Source organism: Typopeltis vanoorti, chromosome 15 (assembly GCF_054136105.1).
Source record: "Typopeltis vanoorti isolate ZY-2024b chromosome 15, IOZ_Tvanoo_1.0, whole genome shotgun sequence".
In the NCBI taxonomy this organism is placed as follows: Eukaryota; Metazoa; Arthropoda; class Arachnida; order Uropygi; family Thelyphonidae; genus Typopeltis; species Typopeltis vanoorti.
In genome coordinates this window covers 19,429,981-19,452,828 of record NC_143563.1, presented here as the reverse complement: position 1 = coordinate 19,452,828, position 22,848 = coordinate 19,429,981, and the positions used below count along the sequence as shown (strand labels likewise).

General features: G+C 34.7%; 1 protein-coding gene across 1 annotated transcript in view; it reads right to left on the bottom strand.

The window, feature by feature from the left end:
• Positions 1–22,848, bottom strand: part of LOC150098439 (nucleoporin NUP188-like) — a 280,537-nt gene that overhangs the window by 185,869 nt on the left and 71,820 nt on the right. Inside the window, exons 9-10 of the mRNA XM_090405212.1 lie at positions 8,180–8,465; positions 648–848 (exon numbers count right to left, since the gene is read on the bottom strand). Coding sequence (XP_090261338.1) covers positions 648–848; positions 8,180–8,465 — 487 coding nt within the window. The remainder of the gene's footprint in view (positions 1–647; positions 849–8,179; positions 8,466–22,848) is intronic.

Genomic DNA, 22,848 nt, shown 5'->3' with positions numbered 1-22,848 from the left:
AAAAAACTTCCAACATGTATCAGAAAGATATTATTACAGCCCTGTGACAATGACATATTTGCTTCTATACCACTAGACTACCAGAAAAAAGCCCAACATAAGTTTACCACTATATTTAATTCAAGACATTAGATGTACCAGTAAGGTAGTGGCTCGCGTACCACCAGTGGTATGCATACCATAGGTTGAGAATCCCTGAACTAGAGGAATTTTATCTAAGCTTTTTGTCCAGCTGGCTCCTGAGAAAGTCAACCTCCAACACAGTCAAGCAAGGTTTTTCTCCCAGACACTCGTTTTAAATCCCAAAACTTAAGAAAATTGACTGTAGAACTCACATTGCTTCAGACAATAATGAACAGTGTTAGGGACCACAAGATGACAGCAGATGTTTGCATACTTTCTCTCTCTCTCTCTCTCGATGCCTATGAAATCATGGACAGCATTGGAAAAGATATGGCTTGGAGACTTGCTTCTTACAAATCTTCAAAAAGTTAGCTTGGGCTAACTTTTTGAAGATTGCTTCTTCAAAAACAAAATTCCGAAGGATGTAAGCCTCACTTACATCCTTCGGAATAAAAGGTGTTAGAGCATTTATTTTTATGTATCAACAACTAAACAGAACTTCATAAATTATGATGATTACTTACATCTGTCTGTTCTTCATCATTGTTCACATTAATGAACATTTCAATAAGTCCTGGTTGGTGAGCAATACACACTGTCAGAAACTCCAAAATGGCTACTTTTAAACGGATGTCATCTGTTAGAGAACCCAAACGGAAAAGAAAATGATCCCGAATGGCTTCTGCCTCAGCACCCAAACAGGCTAATAATGACATTGGAAATTCCTAGAAATAAATAAAAACTTTTATAAAATATAGTAAGGAAGGAAAAATCTATGTTAAAAAAAAAAAGAGAGAGAACTTTTTAAGAAATCTTCTATTGCTAAGTGGTATAGAGATATATTAATGCATTTCCCATAACATAAACAAATTTACATTGATAGTGAACTACACACAGGTTATTTAAGAGAGAGATTTCACAGGGACTTGCACAATATCCAAAATAAAAATTATTTAATTGATCAATTTAAAAACTCATTTTTCATGAAGGTAACAGATTGAAAATAGGTAAGGTTGCAATTCTTTGTGGTTAACTCTTAACCTCAAAATAATAATAAAAAAACGAATCTGAAATTGAATTATAAATCAATTTTGTCTCCATTTACAAATCACAAACAGAATAGCTTTCCTGGACATCTTCAAGGCTGGCACGGCCACACTTAATCTTGGCAGCCCATTTGTTAATTGTCGAAAATGAAGGAGAAGAGTGCCCATAAACTTTTATGAACTTCAAATGAATTTCTTTTGGCGTTAAACTTTCTTTTACAAAATATTTTATAACCACATGATACTCAATTTTATCCATTTCAAAGGATACAGACAACACTTTTGCTTTAGACAGCTGTATAAAACAAACTACTTGATAGAATGAATAATTTCACATGGATGCTTATGACAGATGTACCAACTTAGAAAAAAAAAAAAATCTTGCCGATAGTGTTGCCATCTATGGTCAAGGCCGAGAACTTTTCAGACCACCCCCCATAAATAAAAAATCTTCAGGCAACATTGGGGGGGGGGGGGGGCCACGTGCACACGCACAACATAAAATTTATCAATAATGTAATCATGCAAATATCAGGATATATTTAAGATTTCAACTCATTATGCATGCAATACTCTCCGTTAACATTAAAGAATCAATAAAACATTTAAGCTTATAAATACTCAATCACGATTTAAAAAATCTGTTTCTCTGAATTTGAAACAAAACATGATGATGCTTTCTGCTCCAAAAATCTTCCATCCTTCAGTGACAAACCGACACGAATATCAGCTTCAGCACTTTCATTGTTTGATAATTAATCAAGCAGTAATAATCATTATGCTAAAATTATGGAGACCACTACCATGATAGAAGTAATTTCCCAATGTTTTGAATTTCATATCAAGGTATGTAAAAATTTGTAAAAGAATAAAGTTAATAATAACTGTACACACCTGGTAGATTTCTGTTCAGGACATGGACTAGTCTATACTAATATCACGTTCCAACATACAAGATTATGTGGAGAGAAGACATAAGAAATAAGAACAGTGTCTTTGCTTTCTTATTAATGATATCTTCATGATGATTCACAAAACAAGATTTGAATTAGATAGTGATCAACGTTCAGTTTTGAGCAGGTTAAAATTGAATTTTACATCGAAAAAGGAAGCAGAGTGAGAAAGTTTTAAAAATAATCAAAGCTGGAAGCTCCACTACAAATATTATTTGAGATAAAAATTGGAGATTGAAAAACATAATCAAATCTTGTAGACTGAACAGCAGATGCTGAAGAAAGCACTGAAAAGAGCACATTAATTGAAGGATTGCTGTACTGGTATTCTGCATGACTCTTTCTGAAGTTTGTAGTTTCTGTCACATCATTCCTTGCTCTATTGTTTGCTAGTGTCCATAAATTCTCAAACTGTCATCATAATCAATGTACATAGTCCCAATACTATCATTAACACTCTCCTTTGCATCCACTACGCTCTATCTCCATCACCTCAAAAACCAAAAGACCAGACCAGTACACAATAGTCCAAGTGATGTCTAATCAAGGTCTTGTAAAGAGGCAAAATGACTTCCTTATCCTAACATGTCACTGTTTGTTTCAGCACTGCATTTGCAAACTTTCCTATATGGCTCCTGAACTTCAACATCCTATCTACTAACTGTAGGCTGATCAGTTTCTTCTAATATAATCCTAACCCCAATACAATAAGCAATTGAATATCTCATCATACCAAAGTGCATAACATTATATTTAACAGTATGTCTCTTGTCTGCTATATATCTGCTAATCTTTCCCAGTGTTATTAATGTAAAGATCAAATAATAAAGGACTAAGGACTGATCCTTGAAGTATATCACTGGTCACCTTAAATCTGGCAGACTCACATCCCCCATACATCACTTTTTGTTATTGGTCAGTCAGCCATCCTCTTACATTTAATTTAATAGTTTATTCAATTCCGTATCTTGCAACTTACGCAACAGTCCATGCCATATCCCTCATCGTTTTGTAACTCAACTGCAGCTAGTGTTTCCAAATTCCCAATATTTTGGAACCTTTGGGAATCGAGAAAGGGAAATCGCATTTCCCGAGAATTCCCAAAATAATCTTTTTTATTTAATTTTCTTTGATCATCTGTAATAATGGCTATAACAGTAAATGTTAATAAACAGAAAAGCCATAGAGAAGGTTGGACAACTGGGGTTCGTGGCCCCGGCGCAGTCTTTCAGAGGTTTCGAGTATAAGGTCGAAGCAAAAAATGAGTAAATAAAATTTCATAAATGGAGGTCGATCGGAATTTCATGGCTAGTGCATCTCTTGCCCTGAGAGCTAAACAGGAGTCACTACGGTATCATTTTGGCTAGGTTTCTGTTATATTTCAGGTTTTTCTCAAAATATAAACAATGTAATTATTCCAAACTTTATTTAACCAAACCTTATAGTATACAATGAGTTTTTACATATATCACACAATGTATTAACATTCCCAATCTCATTTAAATATTTTATTTATTAAATTAAACATTAATAGAAAACAAATGCAAATATTATTCGTTTGAAAATTAAAAAATACTTCAAATAGTTTTTTTTATTTGTCATTTTTAAAATGAAACTTTAAGAAACATAGAGCATTAATTGCCCGATCAGACAATTGTGATCTTCGCTTTGTAACAAATATACTTGATGTGGAAAAATTTCTTTCATTTTCTGTATATGTTGGTCGAATTGTTAAGAGTGCATCTAAGAGCATCTTCAAGTTGGGAGCGAGAGAATGCGTTGCTTCATATAAGCTCATTTCCTTCCTTAGAGAAGCATGCATAGGGCTAGGCTTTGATGTCGATATTGATATTGATTTAGTCAATTCACTCTTCAGATCAGATTCTGATTTAATGTCAGAACTCTCTATAAGGACATCCTTTATTTCTTTTATTGGAACTTCTTCTGCTGTAAATGTTCCTTTAAAAAGTCTTTCCATTAATGATTTCGCCAATCATGCAATTTCATTCTTACTTGACAAGGCAAAAAATTCATCCTCTTCCATCTCACATAAACAATTAATGTTGCTCGAGTACTTTGTGAGAGACACAAGATCTCTATTTCTACGTTTAACCAATTCAAATTTTATTTCCTTTAAAAGCATTTGGCTCATTGAAGAATTCGTTTTTCTAAATTACTGAACAGGAACCTAAAAATTCCTTCACTTGTGAGAATATTAGCTTCTCTATTGCTTAAGGCTTCAATGGCTAATCTTACAGGTTGTAAGCAATTCAACATACCTCTCAATATTTCATAATACTCTTCTTTCCATAAGTGATCAAGTTTCAGCTCTAATAAAACAGTCTTAATCAGATTTACGATCTTTAAATGTTCCAGCCTGTTTTACTTCTAGTTCCAAAATGACTTCTAGTTCCTTTGTTTCACTTTTGGTTATTTCTTGCTGCAAAAGAGAATTTTTTACTGGAGAATATTTAAACATTTTCATAATTCTTCATATGCTGCTAATTGCTGAAGATAGATCATCTTGCAAATCATACTGATCAGCTCGGGCCACACCATCTAACTCAGAATCACTGTTATCATCTTTATCGTATTCAGAACCTGTATTGAATTCACTATCACTGCTACAAGTCACTGATGTTTCACCTTTCAACTTTTTAACATAAAATACTTTTGTTACAGCTCTTCTTTCCATAAGTGATCAAGTTTCAGCTCTAATAAAACAGTCTTAATCAGATTTACGATCTTTAAATGTTCCAGCCTGTTTTACTTCTAGTTCCAAAATGACTTCTAGTTCCTTTGTTTCACTTTTGGTTATTTCTTGCTGCAAAAGAGAATTTTTTACTGGAGAATATTTAAACATTTTCATAATTCTTCATATGCTGCTAATTGCTGAAGATAGATCATCTTGCAAATCATACTGATCAGCTCGGGCCACACCATCTAACTCAGAATCACTGTTATCATCTTTATCGTATTCAGAACCTGTATTGAATTCACTATCACTGCTACAAGTCACTGATGTTTCACCTTTCAACTTTTTAACATAAAATACTTTTGTTACAGCGATGTAGTGCATGGTTAGCAGTACTGTTGAATAGTCGGTGATAATTTTCCGAATTTTTCCATAACAGCTGCACCATCACTTGTAATTGCAACCGCATCACTTTCAAGTTTTAACTGAAAGTTTTCTAATCTTTTCTGAAGCAAGAATAACACTTTTTCCACAGGACAGTTCCCATGTATTCTTATTAAACCAAGGTTCATAGAGGTCTCATTGCAGTATACGTGAACATTCATGTATCCGCAATTCTTGCAACCGTCCACTCATCTATTGAAATACTCAGTTTTTTATTATCACATTTGAATACTTCCAATTTCTGGATGTACAGTTGTTTCACTTTATTATAACAATTATGTATTAGTGTCATAACTGAAGATGGACTTCTTGGCAACTGCATTCCTTTGCTTGCGAAACGTTCCCTAATAAATCACTTTTTGTGATGTGTTGACTGATATTCCATCCAAGGCTGCTAATTTGCTTACGGTTTCTTCTAAATCCAGTCCCTTGACATAATGTAAAATTGTCGTTTGTCTCTTAGAAGATGAAGGCATTGGCTCATCATTATTCAATTCAGACTGTTTTTTCCTTTTCATTCCATGAATGTATACTAGCTGCCTATGTACACCGATGGTTGATGATGCTTTGCATTGCAAAGTTTTGGAGCATATCTGGCAACGAGCTGATTCGTTATCTTTATCTTTTCTAAAATATTCCCAACATTCTTTATACTCTTTACTTATTGTGATGGCAATCTATAAAAAAATATTAAAATAGGAACGTGCAAGGAACGTGAATGTGCTCACATGTTAGAAATGCTCTCTCTCTTATCGTTTCTCCACAGGAGAAGAAATAACAAAAGGCTACCAGTATCCAGTGTTCTAGCTTAGGAATGTCTCGCATTTGAAGAGAGAACAGCGGTGATTTATTGCTAACCGAAATGAATTGATAAGCACAACAATAGTCCAACTCGAGTATTTATTTATATATATATATATATATTAAAAATACTAATGCTTAAGTTGGAATATGAAATATTTATTTAAAATATTACTGTTAGAACATTTTAAATAAATTTTATTTGCAAACCAGTTCATTTTATTTCAGACAATCTATAAAAAAATATTAAAATATGTATTCATTAAAAAATTTTCCCGATTTCACGACCAAATTTTCTCAAGATTTGGGAACGGGAAACAAAAAAAATTCCCAAGAATGGCAGGAGGGAATTCCCGCCTGGAAACCCTAACTGCAGCATTATTATAAATTTACTCCATTATAAAGTGTAGACTTTACTGATCCAAATCTTGACATTTTTGCGAAGGCAAAACTATTTTAATAGTGACATTCTTCCATCACTCACATATGAATCAGAAACATGGAACACGACAAGAAAAGAAGAAGAGACTCTCAGAATAACTTAATGTGCAATAGAACGCACAATTTGTAACATCAGCAAAATGGAACATGTTAGAAACATGGAATTAAGAAAGAGATCAGGCATAAAAGATGTGGTAACTGCAGTATATGAAAGAAAGATGACATGGGCAGGTCACATAGCCAGGGATAACAGATGGACATATAGAATACTCAACTGGCAGCCAAGAATAAAGAGAAAACCAGGAAGACCACCTGTAAGATGGGAAGATCCACTAGTGAAATCTATGGGTATAACATGGAAGAGAGAGGCTCAAGATCGAAATCGTTGGAGGCATCTTTGTGACCTGCACTCATGGAGAAATCCTGAGTGAAACACAGGTCTGTCAAGGTAATAAAGTGTAGATTCTTTGTCAACCCATTTCTGTATGCAAGATCTTTACCACTCCAGAGTTAATGATGTTGATAGTTGGATACATCAATCTTTGCACTCCCCTTCCTTATGCAATGAGATATTATATATATTCTTTTCACTCCTGTGGTATCTCCACTGTGCTGACTCAAATTACACTAGGTCAAAGGCACAGCCAGTTCAGCTCAGCTTACCACTGTCTTAACATCCATGCGCTATCTCATCAACTACTACTGTCAAATTCTTCAGTTCATACAACAGCTCTAGTACCTCCTCTTCATATACCTAGGTTTCTTCCTTCAGTGCAGAGGTAAAATTGAGTTCATGTTGCATATTCCAGGTTGATAGCTCTTAGCAAAATGGGCACTGAATGCAGAAGAGGTTAGCTGAATAACCTCTTCTGCATCTACCACCTCACACAGCTGTATATAGTAGAGTTATTCTTCAACATTCATTCTTTCTTTTACTTGCGGCATAATGATAGAATTCTTCTGAGTTGTTTTTTGACTTGTAGAGCTGGTTTCTTTTCATATAATACTTATAATTCCTCAGGCCTGCACCTTATAATTTTTGTAACTGACATCATTAAACATGCAGTATTCCTTTAACATAATCGTTTTCTTAAGAATCTCTTGCTTAATAAGACTGCACATCCATTTCATTCTTAAGCTATTTATTCTTTGAACTTTAGAGATATATTCTAATATTGGACACAATTTAAGTATTTTTTTAATGTTTCCCATGCACTGCCACTATCCTTCCATCTAGCAACTGATACCATGGGACTGAACCTAATATTATTTTCAGTTGGTCAAAATTTTCCACTTTGTAGATCAGCATGTAACCTTTCAATTTCAATTCTGAATTAACTAATATTATGCCATAAAAATAAAAGAAACTAGTCAAAAATATGAAAGTGTCAGTGCTTCTGACACTTTTATATTTTATATGGTCCCACTTTTCAAAAGTGTTTCAAGTATCCTTAACCAGGCAATCACCAGCTGCATGATGAAAGGTACAACCACAGAGGCACAATGCTAAAATCTGTTAAATTGTGGTTAAGAAGATTTAGGATGGAATCATACATTTGACATTACATGAATCATAAGGAAATGCTACATGATTGGAATTTAAATTGTGAGGCAAAACCTCATTTACATAATATTATTACATATGTATAGAATCTGCACCAAACAAATTTAAATACCTTTGCAAATCTCTTCAAAAGTTGCACAGCCAATGTTGCCAAGCGGGGACTATACCGCTGGAAAGTGTAGTAAGCAACAGTCAATACTACCTTTGGCTGTGGATGATAGGTAGAAAAAAGCACTTTTTCCAATGGAGACAAATCTGGTTTGACATATTTTTCTCCACTGCCCGAATGTGATTTCTCTTTTTCTCTTTGTCTACGGTGCAGCAATAGCAAACGGTTCAGCACTGATAGTGAAAGTCGAATCAACATTATGAGCTCTTGCCCAAGTCCACTTAGAGAACTATTGCCATAAAAAAAAATTCAATAGATATCGTTTAATTTAAAATTAAATATATATTCAAAAGTTATAAGAAAAATTCAAATTTCATTATTAAAATTTAAACAACTATCTCAAAGCATAATGAACAAGCAATGGAAATAAAACAATAACAAGTTTTCGTGGGTCATTACAAGGTGATCACACATTTCATCATGCTTATAATTATTGTTCTAAATTATTTAAGAAACCAGTGATCATATTAAATTGTTAGATAGAGAGAGAGAGAAAAAGAATATAGACAGTTCAGTAGTGATTTTTATAATAAATCACTACTAAACTGTCAAAAAAGTGTCATCACTAATGGAAGCTTCCTTCAAATCTTGATATACAGGTAACCCTCGTATAACGCAGTTTCTATATAACACGGTCTACAAATTGTAGAAACCCTTCATCTTTTCATATATTTTTCTCGGTGCGATTTAAAAATCTAATTTTATCTTCGTTAAATTTGTGTCAGCCCATATCGTAGATGTAGTTATAATTAGCGAATTTATATTAGGGGAAATACCCCTTAGCACGCATGTACGTCAATTGTTTACCGTATAAAACATTTATTGTTAAAAATTGTCCTCATTTCTGCCAGGAAAGTGCATTAAAAACCATAAGTGTGTTAATCTCAAACTTAGCACTTTATTTTCTGGTGAGTTACATACAATATGTAAATTTTTATGGAAAAAATTTATTTTTAATGGAATGGCCACTTAGAGGGCTTTTGTGATATGGTTGAAAACGAAATTAGTGAATTAATTGATGGGGAAATAGATTTAAATAAGAAGGAACTGGTACAATTAATAGATTACGGCGAACCAAATGGTGGGAAAAGTTCTGCCGAAGATTCTGATTGTGATGAATCCGTTAAAGAATTCAGTTTAAAGAAATTAGCAGAAGGATTGGACTTGGCAAGAAAGTAAGGAAGTTATTTTATGGATAATGATCTCTCAATGGAGCGCTCCCGAAAATTCATGAGACAGTTGGATGTTTGTTTAGCTCCATATTATGAACTTAATAAAAAATTGCAGCATCATGGTAAGCAAGGTCTTATTACTGACTTCTTGATAACTAAACCAGCCGATATGCAATGAGAATTATACAAATGATGTCCAAGAAATTTCAAGTGATTACGACGTCCGACCACTCGTAAATAAAGAACATCTACGAAATGTTAGTTTTGAAGACAGTGATGACGATTAAAATTTGCAGCTTATTTTAATTTGCTTAAAACATGTGCAATGAAATTTACGTACCATTTGTAATTTTTATAAGTTTATACTATGTATTTGTTTCATAATTTATATGTTTTCTTAACTTACATGAATTACTGAATTAAATAAACATATATTTTTGTTGGATATGTCATTGTTGTTCATATAATTAAAAAAAAAAAAAAGATTTCGGAACATAATCCTACTTTTTCCATGTGATCTAAGTCTCGCATAACGCGATTTATATAACGCGGCATTTCTATGGAACCTAACATCTGCGTTATACGAGGGTTACCTGTATTAAAGGAATATTTAATGAAACTAATTTATGAAAGATGCTATATTATATGAGTGTTAGCGATGATGTCTCCAATTTCATTTCTGTAATTCATACTTACTGATTCGATGACCAAAAAAACTGAACTAAATTATTAAATGACGAAAACTTCATCAAGTAACTTTTTTACCTTTTGCTCACATGCTTTACTAATAATAAACCCACCCTCTGATTTGTTCTGAACTATTAACAGCATCATGTGCATACTAGGAAATGTGATCTGCTAGTTGAAACAGATTCATAAACAACAGACTCAGATGATCCAGCATCTTCTTTAGTCTGGACAAATTTGCAAGTGTACTTGAAATTCCCACACCTGACTTGTTAACTAGGCTGCCACATATGGCATTGTGTAAGCACAGGCTTGCTTAATTACTTACATCTGCATGATGTGATCTCTCGATTTTGTCATTTTTAGCTTATTTTTCTTACATTTAACCCTAGTTAGGACTTTTAGGTTCACAGTTCATATAATTTCAAGTGATTACTCCCACAGTGGTGGTGATGTTAAGCCTAAGCACAAGTCCATATCCACTTGCTCTGTATCATTTATACTAATGCAGTTCATTTCAATTCTTTAATAACAGATTTAATTTATATTTAAGTTTCTAGCTGTCCATGGTGCTATAGAGACATGTGACAGATCTAATTAGTGGGTCAGAGGTGTTCTGATGAATTATTATTATGTAACCTCTGTCGATCTGGCAAACTGGCTAATTCAGCAAGCCTCTGAAACTAAGGGAACTAGAAAATCAGTGGCGTACATGTATATAAGAATCTACTAAAACATGCATTTTAAACTTTTAAAATTGATTTTTATATATATGTAAAGCATTCATGATATTATGTGTATGGCTGAGGTTTGCATTATTCTTTCGATGGAACCAAAGTTTTTATTACATTTGCAGTTTATATTTTCTTCAGATGTTTCAGAGAATTCCAATGGACAGATGAAGGACAACATACAGCATCTCCTGGTATTTTCAACTTTGCCTTCTTGTGGTATAATAAATCAAGTATTGTACTTGATTGCAAGGGAAATACTTTCCTATGGAGAACTTACTATGTGGTGGATGACCATCGTCCAGTGAAACTTTACTGCTTTGATTATCATGGGCCTGAAGTAAATAATGCTATGTCTGGTCTCCAAAGCAGGGTGGTCAACTTCTGTTCCTCACTCTTTTCTGTATGTAGTGTAAATGATACCCTTCAAGGACAAACCAGACATGCTGTGTAGATCTAGAAGAACTTCCTCTCAAAGGCATAGCAGTAAAGTAGGACTGCAAAGCTGGCAGCTAACTGGTGTACTAGATTGAAGCTGATAGTACTGCATCAGGAAACTTCCTGATCCTGAGTAATATGGTATGTAAGGATGCAAGACCATGTTATGACAAGAAAATTGGGTGCTCTCTGTAAAGCCAACATGTTCAAGAGTATCTCCTCTTACTGCATGTCCCAACTGTTTATTTAACATTCTCTATCACCAATAAGAAAATAAAAACAATTAATTATAGTCAGTGCATTTAAAAAAAACAAACCACCCTCAAAAAATCCTACCAAAAAGGAGAACAAAATTACTTCCACATCTACTCAACATTTGCTACATAATGCATACCCATTTACAGACACCCAAACCTTACCTAATGTTTTGGATCAAACTTCAAATAGTAACTATCAACCACCAAGAACCTTAAATGTCCAAACCACACTCATATGATTTCTTCTGCTTAAAGGGTGGTGGCATTTGTGAATTTGTACAGATTTGTAAAAATCACAGACTGGTATTCGATACAAAGAAATGCCAAATCCTTTTTAACCATTATATTTACGACTATTTTGCCTGTTTCTGTTTAAGAATACCCCTGTTTAAATGTCATTGGCTTTTTACTCATGGATTTTTAGGGCATTGTAGATGTATATTTACAATAAATATATGTAGCATAAAGAAAGAGAAATTTACACATACCTTTTTCTGGGTGTTGTGGCTTCTCTTCTTTCTGCGATGTCTAAACTATTGTGCGTGTGTGTGTGTGTGTGTGTGCGCGCGCGTGGGGGGGGGCAATGTGGGAGAATTAAAATAGAAATGGAAAAAAACGGGTTTTTTGAATAATATATATATACACACATATATTATATTATTAGGGATGGGTGGAGCATTTTTTTATTTACATAGGGTGGGAAAGGGTGAAAGGGGTTGAAAACAGCAACTGATTTTTAGAGGAAGGGTTGACGGGGTGTGGTCCGTTTCGACTATGCTTGGGCGTCATCTAAACACATGGAGGAAGTGGATGCTATGTCAGGTCGGGTAGGTGCTTCTGCATTTGAAGTGTTTGTGTTATCGCCTATTGGTCGGGGTTGTGAGCTCAATTTTATGTTGTGAAGCTTCCAAACCTTGGAGATTATGTAGGGCCTATGGATGTTGATAGAGTGTGCATCACATTTTATGGCTATTGTTCCCAATATTCTAAGCATTGTTTCATTGTCTTGTCTGTCTACTATGATGGCCTTGTCGATCTGCAGGGTATGTTTTTGTTCAAGGGCATGAACAAACCTCCTCCCCCCCTCTAAAAATCAGTTGCTGTTTTCAACCCCTTTCACCCTTTCCCACCCTATATAAATATAAAAAAATGCTCCACCCATCCCTAATAATATAATATATATGTATATTATTCAAAAAAACTAGGTTTTTTTTCCATTTCTATTTTTTAATTCTCCCACATTGCCTAACCCCCTAAAGTTTGGACATCAAAAAAAGAAGAAAAGTCACAACATCCAGAAAAAGGTATGTGTAAATTTCTCTTCCTTTATGCTACATATATTTATTGGTAAATATACATCTACAATGCCCTAAAAATCCGTGAGTAAAAAGCCAATGACATTTAAACAGGGGTACTCTTAAATAGAAGCAGGCAAAATAGCTGTAAATATAATAGTATGTTAAGAGGAGTAACATGGGAGTTTTCCCAGAAATAATATCCATAATTTACTTGTGTCTTATAACCATACAACCTCTATCATTGGCTCTCTACTCATAACCTCCCCACCAACCCCCCCTTCCCCCCGATCACAAAAACACCTTTAAAAATAGCATTCACTTAACGCACATACCAACACAAGCATATGTCATGGTTGCACGTCACACATTCAATGAGTGCATAAACTTTACAAAAGGTACATACCAAAAAACCATCCTAACATACACTGCACAAAAAAAAATACACATAACTTTCCTCAAAAAATGCCTCGATCACAACATCACACCAAAATTCGTGGCAGTATGCGGCAACAGCACAATTCGCGGAAATAAAAAAATTTGCTACCGGGCATCCCGTGCTCCCATAAAACAAGCCATAAACAACAGATTTAAAAAGAAACAAGAAGCATATTCATACATTCACAAAACAAAAAACAGATTGAAAATGCTACTAACCCCAAACGAATGGGCAGTCTTTTGGGATAATACCCAATCTCACATCAACGACTACACGCTATTAATAGAAGCTCGACACGCAAAGAAATGGTATGCACTAACAAACACCCTATACAACAATCGCGCTGCTTCCAACCCTTCGGATATTACTGCCTTCTACAATGCCCTAAAAATCCGTGAGTAAAAAGCCAATGACATTTAAACAGGGACACTCCTAAACAGAAGCAGGCAAAATAGTCGTAAATATAATAGTTTGTTAAGAGGAGTAACATGGGGGTTTTCCCAGAAATAATATCCATAATCCTTTTTAACCTTCTATGGCTTAAAGTTTCCTTACTCTATTTTGACATTCATCTACTGTCTGCCAACTCCTCAAAATCACCAAGACTACTTTTGACTTTTTATTCCTGAAGCTTGATTTTCCACAGCCTAACTAGCCAAACAGTGAAGTTGACTTCTTTAATGACTTTAATATATACAACTTTAAACCAGCTTTCTTTTTTGTATGACCACAATAAAGAATAAGCAAAATATACTGAGCTATTGGTTATAAGTGATAATCTAATACAAATCATCCTACCAACCAGAATTCCAGGAAATATTCTCAACTCAAGCCAATATTTCTGATCTTTTTGTAACCAGTTCTCCTTTTAAGTATATTGGAGAAGTCCCATCTCCTCTCAATAACTTAGACCATAATCTTATATACACTTCCTCTCCAATGGACAATGGAATGTCCTTCTGTCTTTCTCTTCCCTCAGACACTCTTAACATTGTAATTCCATTTACCATGAAACATGAGATAAATGGTTTTTTTGTGGAGAAAAAAAAAACTCTTAAAAAAAATAACAAAAAAATAAAAAAATCCAACCCCCAAAAAATGTTCAATGGGGGGGGGGGGGGCAAGAACTAAATTTGACCAGTAAGCTGGCAGTCGTCTGAATCCTGAATCCCACGACATGGAGGATGTATAAGTCATATTTTTCCTATGCAAGAAGCAAAATTGTATATATATCTAAAATATTCTGGATGAGAGATAGTTGTACTTGCCAAGAAATTATATTCATGTTTTAATCCTTTATCCAAGTGTAAGTAAACAAAAGTTTGTACATGAAGTTCACTTAGCTCTCAGTATCTCTATCACAACAAGTCTAGTTCGTGTAATAGAGAATTCCAATAAAGGTCAAAACCAGTCTGGGTAGTGCCTCTTCCTATAATGTATGGCAAAATGTCCAGAAAGGGGGGGGGGGTGATCTGTGCTTTATAGGATAGTTAGACAATATGATGTGATGTCAGCAACCTGTATATACACTTAGACTAGTCACGATGATACTTTACATGCAAACTTTTTGTTTTCTCACACAAGTAAAGGATTAAAACAAGAATATAATTTGTCAGGTATAATTTATCCTTAACCTTCAATAACCTTCAATTTACCAACCAATTCTGCTTCCTAACATATTATTCTTCAGCGCATTACTCAACTGAAACCATTACCTCATCCATGTTTCCTTTAGTACAGATTGTCTTTCATCCTGCAACACTCAATCTCATGTCCCAGAGCATTATAATGATGCCAAAGAATAATTTCTGTGATTTCTCATTTCCATGGTTTGACTACTGTTTCCATTCTCCTGATCAAAACATCTGCTTTGATTAAATAACAGAAATAATTCCAACCTGACTGTTATCCAAGCCTTGGTTCTCAAACAGACGTGGCAAGGTAGTCCAAGAAAGAAAGAAAATCTGCATATCACAAATGGCTCAAGAACTTCGCACTTGGCCAACACTGCTACAGTTGCAAAAAAAAACATCCACAAATCAAAATTTGAATTTGAAAGGACCAAATGCAAAAAACTTGTTTCCTGTCAAACATCAGTTGAGTTTTCTGGTATCATTACTCACCAGGCAACAATTTCTGCCCATCCACGTTAACATTCATACAGATGGCATCAATACCTGACACCATTCATTTACTCCACCCTAGCATTAATGACTACAACAAAAATTACCTCCTGCAATACCAAGAATAGCTTGTTTTTCCTTCTCTTGTCACTTATCATAAAAACATCCTGAATTTCTTGGATATTAACAAGCCTTCCCGATTCTGGTATCCTATCTGCCACAAAAACTTGTGCTACAGAATTAACAGTAATCCTATAAAGTATATTTTTTTGTAATCATCCATCATCTGCATCTTTGAAGGAAGCCTATATTTAGCTCATCTCCAAAAAAAACACATAATGAAATTTAGCCACCAAACTGTGTCCTCTGTTTTTACTTGTACTCAATAATCATGCAGAAGGTAATTAACAACCAACTTCCTCACCATCTAGAGACCTACTAGTTAACTAGAGACCAGACATATGGATTCTATAATTCATAACTCAAGATGCCATAACCATCACAGTTCCAGGACATTTGATAGGATCTACATAGAGGTCTGCTTATCAAGTTAGTATCTTATGGTCTCTTATGCCTTTGAAAATGGGTCACTAGTTTCTTTTCATCATGTTCACACTATGCATCACTATGTCATAGCCATCAGCAGATGGCTATGACATAGCCAATGACTGTCATAGCCATCAGCAGATGGCTATGACAGTCATTTTATCAGTAGATTCCTTTCTCTTTAACATCTTGTCCGCCCCCCCCCCCCCCACACACACAACACTGATGTGCTATTGGTTTTGCAATCCCCCTGTGCATGGAATTGACCTGTGTGTGCGAGAGAGAGAGAGAGAGAGACAAAGTTCATAAAACAGTAGTCTGGAACTGCACATAAATGAAATTCATAACATTTTGTCTTACAGAAGACTTTATAAGTTTCAGTAAGGAAATACCGTGAGTAGACATATTACTAACTATTATAATAACGGAATTAACTCACAAAAATTATTCTTTATTCGTAGAATTTTCACTTGAGTATCACGGGCATCATCAGTACAGGTACAAAGCTAATTAAACAATAACTGTTATATTCACAAAGCGCCACCTAAGTAGCTATAATAAATTTAGTTTAATCCTTTATCCAAGTGTGAGCAAACAAAGTTTGAACCTGAAAGTTAGCCGGGTGGGACTGGGTTAAGGTGGTACAACACTGGGCAACTTGTTGCAAAGGTGGAGCAAGCTAACATCACTCCTATCTCAGTATCTCCCATAATGAAAAACACATCTCCTTGCGGATATGTATAATGTTATGCATTAAGGGAAGGGCCACTACCCAGACTAGTTTCGACCTTTATTGAGGTCACTTCAGTGGGAGCCAGGCCCACTGAAGATACTTTCAGGTGCAAACTTTGTTTGCTCACACTTTATATTAAAAAAAAATGTAATTATAATTAAATAATTAGATAATTATTATTGAATAATTAAATAACTAAATAATTAAATTAAAAAATCAAAATAAATAATAAAAATAATAATAATAATAATAAATAATAAATAAATAAATAATAATAATAATTAAATAAATTTAGAAAATTTAACCTTAGCTACTTAGGTGGCACTTTGTGAATATAACAGTTATTGTTTAATTAGCCTTGTATACCTGTACTGATGATGCCTGTGATACTCAGGTGAAAATTCTACGAATAAAGAATAATTTACGTGAGTTAATTCCGTTATTATAATAGTTAGTAATTACAGAAGACTTCTTCAGGTGTAGAAAAGAAAACTAATAGATAAACAAACAAACAGTAAAAGATTAGTAAGGTGACAAGTATTATAGAATACAAGTCTCAAGAACTTTTTGCATCTGTTGCAACTGGAATTACTGTTTGTCCTAGGCTTAGTTTGTGTTTTTTTCCTGCAAATGCCCAGGTAGAAAGATTATTAAGGGCAGATTATCTGCAGCAAAATTATCTTGCTGCAGCTGTCTTTCTATGATCCTGATATCTCATGAATAACAAAACAAGCAGTCATTCATATAAGGGCACTTCTTATGATAGAACAAAACTGTTCTGTTATAAGTTAACTTTGACAACAGATAGCGAAACATTAGACACAAAACCTTATGGAAGGAGGTTCTTTAAATCCCTTTCTTCAAGGTTCCTCCTTCCACAGGAGGAACCTTGGAGAAAGGGATTTAAAGAGAATACATTTTGGACTTAGAAGATTTTATAAGATAAAATATTAATAAAAAGAGGGAACTTTTCTCCAAGATCAAAGTTGTGTATAGATCTTTAAAGTATATCAAAACTTACAAACTATATTTTCTATGTCAAAGAAAACTTTTCCATCTGAAAGAAAACAGTGATATGGATTTTTTCAGTCATTTTAATGACTATACAATGCTTTTTAAGTGTTATGTTTTGAGGGGAGAGAAGAAGCTGTTACTCTCCAGAAACTATAAAATATGAGAATTAATCATTTTATCCAAGATCTGGTGCAAGGAAAAGGTCAGAGCTATTGGATGACAATGGAATTTCATTGCATTTTCACTTATCTTAATAGCCTGAACCTGGATTCATAGCAATCTAATTAATTTCACAATAGGTCAGTTAATCCTATCTGTAAAGTCTGCATATCAACCAGAGTTTCTAAGAGAGATTAAGAAAAAAAAAAAAACTGCCATCTCCATATACATAAGACTGACTAACCCATCTGAAGATGAAAAACTCCATATAAAGATTCCATCATCATCAAATTCCTGCCATGTACCCTCAAGGGGTGTACAGGATATGATAGTACTACATGAAAAAAATTACATCATTACTAACTTCCTATCTACAATTTTCCTCCAAATCAGTCTGTTACTTGTCAAGACTCCAACATTATCAGATCTTATATTTCTATCGTCTAAGGCACTTTGTACCGTATCAATCAACCTATATCTTGGTCTTCCTCTGGGTCGTTTTGCTGCCAACCTGGCAGAGAACACTTCTTTTGCTAATCTTTCTTCATCCATTCTGTTTAAGTGACAATACCACCTGAGATTAGCTCTGCTAAAGCATTCCTGGATGTTGACAATGTCAAGTTCTTTCCTAATATCCTCGTTTTTAATATGATATTGCCATTGATGCCATCTGTTCACACCTATAATCTTTCTCAAGACTCTCATATCTGCGGTCTCTAGTCTTTGGTCAAGTGTTTTACTTCTGACCCAGCTCTCAGATCCATAAGTTAAAACTGGTTTGAACACTGTCTTGTATACAGCTAATTTAGTGTTTCAACTAATTTCTCTCTTATTCCATATGAATTTATCCAATTGACTTCCCACCATACCAGCTTTGCTGATTCTGTTGTCTATTTCTATATTTAATTTACCATCTTCAGTAAAAATCGTGCCTAAGTAGCTGAAATGTTTTACTTGTTCCACAGATTCTCCATTCACAACACAGTTGACATTTTCAATGATTCTGCCTATTTTCATTGTCTTTGTCTTTTTATTGCTGGCCTTCATACCATATCTATTACAACAACTATTCAATTTAGTCAGAGAATCTTGCAGACTTGTAGCGGATTTATTTAGAAGTATAACATCATCCGCATAAAGCAAAGAGCTGACATTAACATCTCCAATTTTGATATCATGTTTAATACCACTTTCCTTCATAATGTGATCCATATAGATAATGAATAACAGAGGGGATAATGTACATCCTTGTCTCACACCAGATTTAACATTAAACCATCTTCCTGTACTTCCTTCAATTCTAACTGCTGACTTACAACTCAAATAAAGACTAAGTATTGCTTGATATAATGTCCCATTCACACCATATAACTGTAGCGTATTGAATAGCTTCTCTCTTGGCACCTTGTCATATGCCTTTTCCAAATAGACAAAACTTAAATACAGATCTTTGTTATATTCCTATGCTTTCTGAACTATTTGTCGTAAAGTGAAGATCTGATCCTGACAGCCTCTATTTGGCCTGAATCCAGCTTGTTCTTCACCAAGCTTTTTTTCCACAATTCTTCTCAACCGTTTCTCAAGTATACTTGCATAGATCTTGCCAGGAACACTCAGTAGGGAAATACCTCTGTAATTCTCACATGCAGTTTTATTTCCCTTTTTATATATGGGTACTATGAGAGCTCTACTCCAATCATCGGGAATTCATCCCTCTGTCCAGGCTTTCTGAACTATGCAGTGCAGCCACTGTAAAACTCTTATACCACCATACTTCAGCATTTCTGGTTGAATATCATCTACTCCTGCTGCCTTTCCACATTTCAAGCCTTTGATGGCTTTTCTACTTCAAGTATTGATATGTATTCCTGACTGCATGCCTGGTCAGTGTTTTTTACCACTGTGCTGTCATCACTGCTTGTTTCATTTAGCAGTTTTTCAAAGTAATTACTCCATACTTCAAGGATATCTTTTTCACCCATTTTCATGTCACCTTTATCATCTCTAATTCCTTTTACAGCACTCTTTCCTCCATTCCTAAGCTTCTTCAACAACCGCCAGAATATTTTGCCATCTTCTTGATATTTATTTTCTATATTCTTGCCAAAGTCCTCCCATGACTTTTGTTTAGCTATATTTACACAGTGTTTAGCATTCTTGCATTTCTCTATATTCTCTAAGAGCACAAGCTGACTTATTTGACAGGAACTTTTGATATGCTTTCTTCTTTTCCTTCACTGCCTCTTTAACTTCCTGTGTCCACCAGGGAGTTCTGATTTTTTTATCCTTGCAGACAACCTCACCACATGCCTCTCTGGCAGAATCAATCAATGTTTTCTTCAGAGTTTGCCACTGAATCTCCAAGATTTGATTCCTGTTCTCAAACTCTTTCATTTTTTCTTCAATAATCTTTGTGTATTTTAGTCTACAGCTCACATCTGAGAGCTGCTCAACTTTTATTCGCTTTAAAACTTTCTTACATGTTATTCTTTTGAATATGAAATTCAATTTTATCCTGCTCAATACTAAATAGTGATCACTTCCAATTTCAAATCCTCTGTACACTCTGGTGTCCTGCACCAGGGGAAAAACATCACTATCAACAATAACATAGTCAATGAGACTTTTCTTATTCCTAGCCTCTTCTCTCCATGTGAATTTGTGCACATTTTTATGTTGGAACTTGGTGTTAGTAATAACCAGTCCATGTCCTGAGCAGAAATCCAACAGATATTTGCCATTATTATTAGCTTTGCTCTTTTCTCCAAATTTTCGCGAAATATTTTTGTATGTCTCACAATCATTTCCTACTCTGCTATTTAGATCCCCAACAAGGACCAACTTTTCCTTTTTCATTGTGTCAGTTGCTTTTTCTAAAGCCTCAAAAAATTCCTCCACTTCTACCTTAGTAGAACCTTCTGTGGGATCATAGGCACAAATAAGTCTCATTGTCCAGTTCCCCATTCTCATATTTGCCCACATTACTCTACTTGAGACTGACTGCCATTCAAGAAGATTAGCCTCATATTTTGTGTTGAATACTATGGCTGTTCCTTCTTTTCCTTGATTGTCATTGCCTGAATATAACATTTTGTATTTATTGCTCAGAAAGATCTCACCAGTTTTGGTCTTTTTTGTTTCAGTCACCCCTATTATGTCGATCTGGTACTTATCTAATTCCTCAGCTAGCTCCATTTCTTTGCCATTCAAGCTTCTTACATTGATAGTACTGATCTTTAACTCTGGTGATGTTGAGTTGGAGTTTGTTTTCAGATTTGTTCCAGTAGCTGACTTTTCGCTGTTCGCCCTGGTTCCGTGGCGAAAACAACAGGGGCCTTGTTTAACCGGGCGACGCCCCAGCCGGCATGAAATTTTGTCATGTTGTACCATCATTTTTTATTTTGGTTTAACCATTAAGAATACAATTTGGTCGGCTAAGTCCCAAATTGCCAGCCCATCCTCGTTCGTTCAGTATCCAAGTAGATACCCAACAGGGTGTACCATGAGAAGGTGAGGATTGGACATTAGGTCAGAAGTCCTGGTCGGTTCTCCGCATTCCTTTAAAGGCTATGTGGAGGTCTCCTCTCAGTTATACAGCTTTGACCCTTAAGCACCCCTATAAAGATTCCTTACCTCCTAAATAGGAAATGACTAAGTGAGCAACTACAGGATCAATGCATGCATGTGCACACACGCACACACACACACCAATCCTACACAAACTAAAAGAATATGTATGTATATATATATATATATATATATGTATGTATATATCAACCCTGAAAAAAAAAAAAATCCTCATAACATTATGTATGAAGAATTAATTACAAATAAAGGAGACATCTGTTCATGGGTCTCTTAAAAAAAGCTGTATATGGATGTTGACTGGCAGCTGCTTATTTTTTTTTTTTTTTTTAATGTTTAAAAAGAAGTAGAGTAGTACCTACAAAAATAAGTACAGAAAAGACAATGTAGAACCAGAGAATCTATGAGAAAGTGATGGAAGCCTGTGGGAGAGAGAAAGAGAGGAGGGAGTCATCTATTAAGCGATTCCTCTTTTCTGGCTATCATCAAGCATTCTTAGGGAGATTTTTGTTATATCATCCTAATGTTAGAAAAATATTCTAAAGTTGTTATATACAGTGTTAGTTAGGAATTGGACATGCAAGAAATAGTGTCTTGAATAGAAGAGGAAACCAAGGTTACTGGAGTCTGAAATGGCTATACATGTGATGTGTTTGTGCCAAGAAATGCTAGATGTTTAAGCCAGTCAAGGGAAAAAATCTAATCCTGAGTAGAAATATGAATATTATTAAACATAAATGGGTGGGGGGAAAAGTTGGAGCTTTCCTATGAGAAATAAACGAAACTATTTTTTTGCAGTGTTGGAGTTTAGTATATTACTCTAATCCAACTGAAGAATGTTAAATTAATTAGTGCTAAAGACCTCAGTTAAGGGGAAGATGTATAAGCTTGAATATTTCAGCAATGTAAGATCTATTACAAGATAAATGGAATACATTGTCATCAGTACAACATAGGCTATGCTTCTGTCCAAAGACAGATCAAATTGGTACACTGCCTTCTGGAGAAGCTTAGAAGAATTTCAAATAATGTAATTTGAAATAACTTAATGAACCAAAGCCACAACATCTGGAAGATATTAGTACACTACTACTAAATCAAATAATGGCTAAATTATATACAGATATACAAAAGATGATTCACAGCAATCAACAATACATGTGCAATGTATACCATACATATGAGTGAATAAATATTTTTAACAGAATGTGTGCACTAGATATACACTGCTTGGAAAGAAGTCAATGGACATCCCCCCCCCCCATATGGCAAGGTGCATTGTGCCATGTAATGAGTCATGTGTTTGTAACTGGTATAAATTGAAGGAATATGATGTTCCCAAGTCAGTGCAATTGTGTATGGGTGAAATAACTGCGTGAAGGGAACTGACGGAGTTTGAAAGGGGCATTGTGATAGGATGCCATGTTGCAGGC